The 10450-nt window shown below is 39.3% G+C and overlaps 2 protein-coding genes across 2 annotated transcripts in view; both read right to left on the minus strand.

Moving 5' to 3' along the window:
• The window catches only part of LOC132177271 (transcription factor bHLH84-like), a 23504-nt gene extending 19721 nt beyond the window's left edge, over nucleotides 1–3783 (minus strand). Inside the window, exon 1 of the mRNA XM_059589521.1 lies at nucleotides 3711–3783. Within this exon, the coding sequence (XP_059445504.1) occupies nucleotides 3711–3783 (73 nt within the window). The remainder of the gene's footprint in view (nucleotides 1–3710) is intronic.
• Nucleotides 3784–8970: 5187 nt separating this feature from the next.
• LOC132177864 (uncharacterized) lies at nucleotides 8971–9966 on the minus strand. Its single transcript, XM_059590342.1, has one exon. The coding sequence runs from the start codon at nucleotides 9964–9966 to the stop codon at nucleotides 8971–8973; it is 996 nt and encodes a 331-aa protein (XP_059446325.1).
• Nucleotides 9967–10450: the final 484 nt, after the last annotated feature.

The following is a 10450-nucleotide window of genomic DNA, read 5'->3' on the forward strand; positions in this document are numbered from 1 at the left end:
TCTGCGGACTGTGGATGATTGACGAATCGTCCACGCTATTCTACTCTTATTATTAATATTTTATTTATAGATTAAATTCACTTTATTCCTTTAATTTTTAAAAATATTTTAATTCGAACTTCAATGTATTTAAAAATTGGTTGTACTTGGTAAAAAAAAAAAAAAAAATTGGTTGTACTCCTTAATATTTTAAAAAAATTTTAATTTAAACCCTCAGTTATAAATTTTTGTCTAATTGGATAGATATCATCCCAAAAATTTTGATGCACTCTATTTTAATTTTTCCTTTATTAAAATTTATAAAATTACATAATTACTCTCAATTTTATAGATTGTAATGAAAGCATCAAAATTTCACGTGAGATGCACCTAGGGCTGTTAAGTGAGCGAAGCGTCTCGCGAGCAAGCTCGGGCTCGGCTCGCATAAGCTCGGCTCGTACTCGACTCGAATATTAAATGAAGCACTTCATGAACACAAATCCTAGTTCGAATATTAAACGAAGCAAGCTCGGCTCGACTCGGCTAAGCTCGTGAACAACTCGTATAAGCTCGAGTGTGTGTATATATATATATATATATATAAACTAACTAATACATAATTAATTATAAATCTCATAATTATTAAAACCTTAAAATTGCATTTATATTTAAGCGTTAGAGAATGGAAAATTCTACACCCTTCGTGATCAAAGAGAGAGAGAGCAATCATTAAAAAAACCTCGATTCAATTAAAGCATATCCAAACGAAAGGAAGAAGAATCAAGCAGAAACTATTGAGGGAGATTGCGAAAGGCATAAACTATTGAAGAATTAAACAGACCCAAACACTATCACTACCTGTCTGGTGAGTGAGAGTGAGAGAGTGGGAAATGAGAGTTTAGGTGGAAGATCCGTTGTGACTAGTGAGGGGGATTGAGAGAGAAACATTAAAAAAATATTTTTTTGTATGGGGCATTGTCCTAATGCAGTTTGAATGCAACATGTTAACTTGTCCCACATTGTTAAGAAAACATCAATCTCCAACTTTGCTTATCTATAAAAGGATGCATATCCTCTCTCTTTGAAACCAAATGCCTTGCTGTATTGACTCAGGCTCCATACTCGACTAGTCAGGTTAAGCAAATGCTCATATGCAAACTAACTTCTTAAGCCGTTTAAGAGTACTTGAAGTTAAAAAAAAAAAATTGAAAACAAAAACATTAAATATAAGAGCCAGCTCGCGAGCTGGTTCGGCTCGACTTATTATTAGCTCGAGCTCGATTTTTTTGGCTCGCCCTTAAGCTCGACTCGAGCTCGAGCTCGAGTAAAATTTAAACGAGCCAAGCCTAAACAAGGGAAGCTCGCTCAAGCTCGGCTCGTTTACACCCGTATGCATCATTTAGTAATCGAGCGAGTTTGTACAATAACAAGTGGGCTTGTACAGTATCGAGTTCGGGTCAAGCTAAACCGAGTAGGTATCAAGTAGGTTGTCGAACGAACTGGTTTATTTACAACCCTAGTTAAAAAGAAAGTGAGTATGTTGACCCAGCAATGAGGCAACAACATTGGCCGGCTTTTTTTATTTTTCGGATTTGAAAAAAAAAAAAAAAATCGTTTGAAAAATGAAATTAGTTTTGAAAAAAGTACACATACTTCTTTCAAAGTACTACAGGTATGTTTGGGATTGCGATATCGCAAGGCCGGTTTTTTTTATTTTTGGGATTTGACAAAAAAATTTGTTTGAAAAGTGAAATTAGTTTTGAATAAGTACATACTTCTCTTAAAGTACTATAGGTATGTTTGGGATTGCGATATCTCAAGAATAATCTACGTTTTTAAAAGATATCGCAAAATGTAAGACGTTTGATATTTTAATTTAAAATAAGAAGAAAAAAAAAACTGTGATTTATACAAGCAGGCTAGACAGTGCTTATTTGAAAAAGTAAGAATTTAAACCAAAATCACGATTTCTCATAACAAATATTTGATAAAATAAAAATAAAAAATAAAAAATAAAAAATATTTTTTAACATGTTTTACCAAATGCCTTTGCAATTTTAAAAAGTAATGATTTCAAAAATGCAATTTTTAAAATCACACTTATTTTAAAAATTAACGAAAAATCTTAACATAAAAAGGTAATTAAAAGAAACTGAAAATTTTAATACCCTTAATCGAGAGTTTTTAAACTTTAAAAATAGTCAAAACAAGTAGAAGTTTACCAGAATTTTCTGAAATTTTTCCTATATTTTATTTTGTGTAGTAACATATAAAATAAAATAAAATAAAAAGATGTATTGTAAATATAATTTTGGGTTGATGACAACTATATGCTCTGCCAGTTGGGAAACATTTTTCCGTGGAAGTTTCCCCAGCGTGTTCCATGCTCAAGAGCTTCATTATTGATAATTGATGTAGACCACAATACTTGGGAATATATGAGGAAGAACCGATCAGATGGTAGTTTGAAGATATTCGGAAAGATGGTTGATCACCAAAATTTGGCAGAAATTTTGACCGGAGGTTTTTGACTTGTCAATAATTTGGCAGAAATTTTGACCAGAGGTTTTTGACGTGTCATTTTTTACGTTTAGCCGCGGTTAAAAGGGGGATGTCAAAAACATTTTTTTTGACGTGTCTATTTTGACACGTCAAAAAAAATTTTGACGTGTCAATTTTGACGCGTCAAAAAAATTTTTGACGGGTCGATTTTGACACGTCAAAAAATTTTGACGTGTGACTTTCGACACGTCAAAAATTTTTTTGACATGTAAATTTCGACGCGTCAAAATTTTTTTTAACGTGTAGATTTTGACACGTCAAAAAATGTACGTGTGATTTTTTGACATGTCACACCATTTGACATGCTAAAAAAAAAAAATATATATATATATATATTTTTAATAAAAAATAATTACAATATTCCAATTCCTGATAATTATACAATAATTGCAATATTTCTAATCCACATCCAATAATCCAATAATCCACCTACATAATACACATCCAATACATAATCCACCAACATAATACACTTCCAATACATTCAATACATAATCCACCTAAATAATCCACATCCAATACATAATCCACCTATATAAATAATCCACATCCAATACATAATCCACCTACATATATAATACACATCCAATACATTCAATACATTCAATACATAATCCACCTAAATAATCCATATCCAATACATAATCCACCTACATATATAATACACATCCAATACATAATCTACATTCAATACATAATCCACATCCAATACATAATTCACCTAAATAATTGCATAATTACGTGACTATCATGACTTTTCAAACTAAATATCGTACGATCACTAAGTCGTACACATCGGGAAATATTCGAGGCATATCCGTCCGGCACCCTTACATTCCGAAGTACTTTCAAAAAATGTGTTTTTTCGTCCTTAGACATCGTGTGACAAGCTGCGGGCATATATGTTCGACCATCCTCACCTGTGTACGGATGAAGTGCATGTCTCAACCCCATTTCTTGCAAGTCTGTGCGGGCTTGGATGTTGTCCTTCGTTTTCTTTGGAATGTCTAGTATTGTGCCAAGAATGTTGTCAATCACATTTTTCTCAATATGCATAACATCAAGGTTGTGCCGCAATAGATTATCTTTCCAATACGGCAACCTAAAGAAAACACTTTTCTTCTTCCACAATACGTTAGCAGTCTCGCCTTCTCTTTCTATCGGCCTACCCTTCTTCCGTTTCTTGTTATTTTTCTCATTATCCGTCCTTGCCTTATCGGCATTCTCATCTCCATATGCCATATCTTGTAATTGTCTAAGAATGTCATCTCCACTTGGCACATCTGGGGCACATTCAAATTCTTGTTTTCCGTCAAATATTATTTTATTTCTCCTCCACGGATGATCAATAGGCAAGTATTGCCTGTGCCCCATATAACAAAATTTTCTGCCATGTTTTAACCGCGTAGACCTCGTCGAGTACATACAGCAGGGACATGCCTTCTTGCCCTTGTTAGGCCACCCAGACAAATCTGCGTATGCCGGAAAGTCATTAATTGTCCACATCAACTGCGCCCGCATCACAAAGTTCTTTTTGTTGGACACGTCAAATGTGCGTATACCTACAGTCCATAGTTCCTGTAACTCCTCAATTAAGGGTTGTAGGTAGACATCTAGATCCATCCCAGCTGACTTTGGGCCCGGGATTATCAAGGATAGTATAAATGATGTTTGTTTCATGCACGTCCAAGGAGGCAAGTTGTACGGTACAAGCATTACAGGCCAAGCGCTGTGGGATGTGATCATGTTCCCGAATGGATTAAATCCATCCGAGGTTAGTCCAAGCCTAACGTTCCTGCTGTCCGCCGAAAAGTCTGGATGCAAATTATCGAATGTCCTCCATGCTTCTCCATCGGCCGGTTGCCTCAATACACCGTCCTTAGTCCGACCTTCTGCATGCCACCTCATAGAAGGAGCAGTATGCTCTGACATAAACAATCTGTGTAGCCGTGGTATGAGCGGAAACCACCGCAACACCTTGACCGGGCGTTTCTTACTCGATGATATGGGTTGCCCATCCTCATCCAACTGAATTTCATCCTTCCACTTAGATACTCCACAAACAGTACATGTATCCAAATCCTGAGTGTTCTTCCAAAATAGCATACAATTATTAGGATACGCCGGGATCTTCACATACCCGAGGCCCATGTCCCTTAGAAACTTTTTTGCCTCATATGTATTAACTGGCAAAGCTTCATCACTAGGAGGCAGCAACTGATTGATGAACTCAAGAAAAGATGAAAATATTGTGTTACTAAGTCCGCCAACACACTTCAAATTGTACAGATGTACAGTAGCACTAAGCTTGCTATGTTTGGTCCCATCATAAAGTGGCTTCTCTGCCTTCTTAAGCAAGTTATTGTACTTTAGTACGTCACCATTGTCAGTTGCTTCATTCACAATTTCTTCATTCCCCTGTACCGCCACTTCAATCTCACAATTGTCTTCCACGACACCGTGCATGCCGAATAGATCACGCAACATTGACTGCATGGTTTCACCTTGTGCTGTGCCTATACCCTGATCTATGATCGTGGGAGTCGAAATAGACACTGCAACAAGAGACTGAACAGGCCTCTCCCCGTGATAATACCAAGTTCTGTATGCAATCATTATTCCCTTACCCCCTGTCAAGTGGTCAAATACCAAATCCAGCGGATGGCGCTGCTTTTTACAGCACACCTTACAGGGGCAGTGAATTTTTTCATCAGGGATTGTACAGTTCCTAACTGCAAACTCCACGAATGATCTACACCCGTCTCTGTATTCCCTCGTACCCCTAGACTTTGTTATCCAACTCTTGTCCATAGCTTTAGTTACTGTAACCCTAACTGAATAAAATAAATCTAAGTTAGTTAGTTAGATGTTATTTTTTTTTTCTTTTGTGTATTTGTTTAAGTACATCGTTACAATTTTTTGTATATTTTTTACAAATAAACACACACATTAAGTATTAATTATAACATCTACATAATCAAAATTTGCAAAACCTAAACAAAATTAAGGTCCAAATTTAAAAACATTTGACATGCCACATGGGGAACCTAGATAAAATATATGTGGCTATCTTATTTGCTGCAAATTTTTTGTTTTTGTTTTTTTTTTACATTTACATAACCTGAAGTTGTAAGACCTAAATTAATTATTTTGTTATATAGGGGGGCCCTAAATAAATTAGATATACCTAGTTAGGTTAAATGTTGGTTTTCTTTTGTCCGCTTATTATAACATTATGCATTTGTATGAGAAGTGTATATAAAACAAATCAAGCAACCTATGTTAGTTGTTTCTTCTTTTTTTTTTTTTTTGAATAAACAACTCATCTCATTCAAAAATATCTGGGGAAATACAACATCTAGAGCATAAAGCTCTAAATACCAAGAGCTAAAACAGCTCTAAACAATAAGAGCAGATTGCTCTAAAACAACTATATCATGGACAACCTCCGGGACTTCTTCCATCCAAATTCTATCAACCCCCGTAATTTCAGCTACCCTTGCCAATCCATGAGCTGCTTCGTTTGCGGCACGGTGTACATGTTCCGTTCTCCAGCTCCTAAAACCCGGCAAGATAGCATGGATATCTTCAATAATTTGGCCAAAGTTACACCAATTTGCCCCTCCTCTAATTGCTTGGACCACTGTTTTGGAATCCCCTTCCAACATAATATCTTGGAGGCCCAAATCTCGACAAAATTCCACGGCGCAAAGAGCCCCCATCGCCTCTGCCACTGTAGGGTCCGGACGTCCTTCGAAGGCCAAACATGAGGCTGCACACACTTGGCCCATGTAGTCCCGAACGATGATGCCCACTCCATACCGCCTGGAAACTGGTTTCACCGACACATCCCAGTTGGCCTTATATGTGTCATAAGCTGGCGCTGTCCACCGCAGGAAAGGAGCAGACTCGTTGGGTGCTGTCACGGCTTGGTCCTCCTGCTGCTCAACAGATTTTTCCCACAGCTGCCATTGTGTCTCTGCCTCTTGTGCCAACGCCTTTGGGTGCTTGAAAAGCCCACCATGTATGACTTCATTTCGTCTCTTCCATATATCCCGAGCAATACAGGCAAATATTCCCATCTCTTCCGTGGTGCACCTGCAAGACAAAAACTCAAAGATTTCCAAAAAATCTTCCTCCATACAAGCACATTTCTGCAGTGACCTGCGGCTTGTGCTCCATACGTCCTGCGCTGCTGGGCAGACCCAGAGTGCATGGGAAACTGTCTCACTTGCTCTAGTGCAAAAGATACACGTTGCATCCTCCAACACCCTTCTAGCTTTAAGGTTTACTTTTGTGGGGAGAATATTATTACATGCCCTCCATATGAACATCTTCGTAGCATTAGGCACCCTCAATTCCCATATAGTCTTCCAAATATTTTTGAGCTTCGATTGATTTGAGCCTCCACCACAATTTTCTGCCTTTCTATCAAGCTCCAAATAGTATGCACTTCTCACCGAAAATTCTCCTGAGCTTGTGAATTTCCAAATTAATCTGTCATGCTTGTTATATCTGCTCAGTGGCAGTCCACAAATTAATTCAGCTTCTTCTTCCCAAAATATCTCCTTGATCAGAGGAATATTCCACCTTGAAGATGACGGTTCAATCAATTCACAGACCTTTGCTTCTCTTGAGAGGATTCGGCAAGGAGATTGAATAGAATAAGAGGATGGAGTTGGAATCCATTTGTCTCCCCAAATTGACACTGATTCTCCATTCCCAATACGCCAAATTAGGCCTGCAAAAAATAAATCCTTAGCCGCAAGTATGCTTCTCCAAGCCAAAGACGGTCTACTTCCCACTTTTGCCTCCTTAAGGGTACCATTTGGAAAATACTTGGCCTTTAGGATTTTGGAGGCCAAGCTGTCTGGTTGGGTTATTAATCGCCACAATTGTTTAGCAAGAAGTGCTTTGTTAAAAGCCTGGAGGTCACGGAAGCCCAACCCCCCTTGTGACTTTGCACGACCCATTTTTTTCCAACTCATCCAATGTATTTTCTTTTCATTCTCCTTATGCCCCCACCAAAATTTCTGCATAATGCCATTGATCTCTTTACATAAGGCTTTTGGGAGCAAAAAGATGCTCATGCTATACGTGGGAATAGCTTGAACTACGGCTTTTAATAAGATCTCTTTTCCAGCTTGTGAGAGGAGCTTCACCTTCCAATCCGTAACCCGTCGCCTGACTCTCTCTGAGATGCTCTGAAATTCTCTAATTCGAGACTTTCCCACTAAAGCTGGAAGTCCCAAATATGTATCATACCTTTGGGTGACAGGCACACCTGCCAATCGAATAATAAGGTCTTTAACCTCCCTTCGTGTATTTCGACTGAAAAAGATGGACGTTTTATCCCTATTCAGCCGTTGGCCCGAAGCCTCTTCATACCCTTCCAAAATTAATGACAGTCGTTGCCAATCCTGTGCTGTGGCTTTACAAAAAATCAGACTGTCGTCCGCAAAAAATAGATGATTCAATCGCGGCCCTTTTGGTGATGTAGGAACTCCTCGGAGACTTCCATTTTGTTCAGCATGCAATAGTTGAGTACTCAGGGCCTCAGCGCACAAAATAAATAGATATGGGGAGATGGGATCCCCTTGCCGGATACCCCGAGTTGGCTGGATGTTACCTTCTGGATTCCCATTAATGATAATGGAGTACCTCACCGAAGAAATGCACTTCATAATAAGGCCAGTCCACTTCTCACCAAAACCCATTTTTCTCATGACCTCCTCCAAAAAACACCATTCTAGCCGGTCGTAAGCCTTGCTCATGTCTAATTTAAGAGCCATATATCCTACTTTCCCCCACATTCTGGAATGCATAGAATGCATAGTTTCATACGCCGCCAGCACGTTATCCGAGATGAGCCTTCCCGGGATAAACGCACTTTGATGGGGAGAAATAATATCATTAAGAATCACCTTCAACCTGTTAGCCAATGTCTTTGAAATAATTTTATATAACACGTTACAAAGACTAATAGGTCTAAATTCTGAAACCTTAGAAGGATTATTCTTTTTTGGAATCAACGCAATATGGGTAAGATTTACATCATAATTCAACGTACCCAACTCGAAAAAATTTTTAACAAGAGTACATACCTCCTCCCCAACAGTGGGCCAATTGTCATGGTAAAAACAGGCAGGCAAACCATCCGGTCCCGGAGCTTTTTGACCCCCCATTTGAGCGATAGCGCCACAAATTTCCTCCCTTGTGACCTCCCGCTCCAGCTGCTCATTCATGCTTGGAGTAACCCTCCTTTCCAACCCATCAAGACACTCCCTGCGACCCCTTGGATTAGATGTAGAAAATAAATTCCGAAAATAATCCGTAAAGGCTTCGGCAATATCCGCAGGTGTGGAGCATAAAATCCCCTCTTCATTTTCAATACGGAGAATTTTATTTTTTTGACGCCTTTGTTTCACACTAGCATGAAAAAACTGTGTTTTTATCTCCATTTTTCAGCCAGTGTTCTTTTGCCCGTTGGCGCCACTGCAGCTCTTCCTTTTCAATTAATTCATTCACCTCTTGCTGCAACATATGAATTTTTTCTCCCTCCGGTTGAGTCTCCACCATTTGTAAATTCTTTAACTGCTCCGTTTTCTTCTTTATTTGCTGGTCAACCTGCCCTTTCTCTTTAATCTGCCACCGTTTAATTACCCTCTTGCACCTCTCCACTTTATTTGAGAATGATTGCCATGGATTGGGCCCTGGGCTGTTGACGCTCCATACCGTCTTTATTAAATTTTTATTGCTTGGCTGTTTTCCCCAGCCAGCTTCATAAAAAAATCTCTTTTCTACTCTCCTTTGGCTACGCATTGCTACATGGAATTGTACAAAAATTGGGGCATGGTCGGAAGATCGATTTGCCAATACCTCCACTTCATAGTTCTGAAATGATTGCATCCACTTAGGATTGGCTATAGCTCTGTCCAATCTCTCCATAATGAAGTGCCCCTCCTCCCTCTTATTACTCCAAGTGAACTTTGGGCCCACAAATCCCAAATCATAGAGTTGGCACGCCTCCATTGCTTGTTGAAAAGCCCTTATCTGCCACCTAGGCCTTTTATTAGCACCTACCTTCTCCGAGTCTGCAAGAATTTCATTGAAATCCCCCACACACATCCACTTATTACATGATAATGAGCGGAGGTGCTGGAGGAGATTCCAAGATTCTTTTCTTTTTGAAACGTCGGGATTGCCATAAAATCCAGTTAAGGTCCATGGTTGTGCCCCATATTCACTCCTTATCGTAGCATTAATGTGACGGCGGCTGTAATTTTGGATTTCCACCACTCCATCATCCTTCCAAAAGAGAGCTAGACCACCGCTCTTTCCCACACAGTCAACCACAAAAACGCTTCCAAATCCCAACTGAAATTTTAAACGTTCCACCCGAGAAGCTGTAAGTTTGGTTTCCATAAGGAAAACCAAACTGGGTTTCTTTTCCTTTACCAAGCGGCAAAGGTCACGAACTGTCCGGAGGTTCCCAAGCCCCCGGCAGTTCCAACTAAGTATACTCATGGCTCTTGGCGGGGCTGAGCACCAGCCACCGCCATCAAAAATTCAGCATTGCATTCCCCCTCCATAACCTTCTTTCCTTTTTTCCTTTCTTTTTCCTTTTTTTCTGGATTCCCATCCTCATCTGCATGCCTTTTCCCCAAGGTTAGTGACCGAACAGCCCTTGCATTAACATCTCCCTGTTTCTCTCGTGCTCGTTTTTTCCATGAGCGAATTGGCACACTCCTTGGGCCTACCAGCCCATTTTCCACTCTTGGTGATAGGTGGTCACCGCCCACGTGAGAAGAAGGCCCAAAATTCTCCTTTGTTGGTGAAGAGACTGCACCCCCATAAAATTCTTCTGACGTGGCCTGATGGGTTTTATTTCCATGATTTCCGTCCGTGT

This window comes from Corylus avellana, chromosome ca4, assembly GCF_901000735.1.
Source record: "Corylus avellana chromosome ca4, CavTom2PMs-1.0".
In the NCBI taxonomy this organism is placed as follows: domain Eukaryota; kingdom Viridiplantae; phylum Streptophyta; class Magnoliopsida; order Fagales; family Betulaceae; genus Corylus; species Corylus avellana.

Excerpts from the sequence above, each read along its gene's own strand:
- LOC132177864 (XM_059590342.1), bottom strand. The coding sequence starts at position 9,966 with ATGGAAACCAAACTTACAGCTTCTCGGGTGGAACGTTTAAAATTTCAG.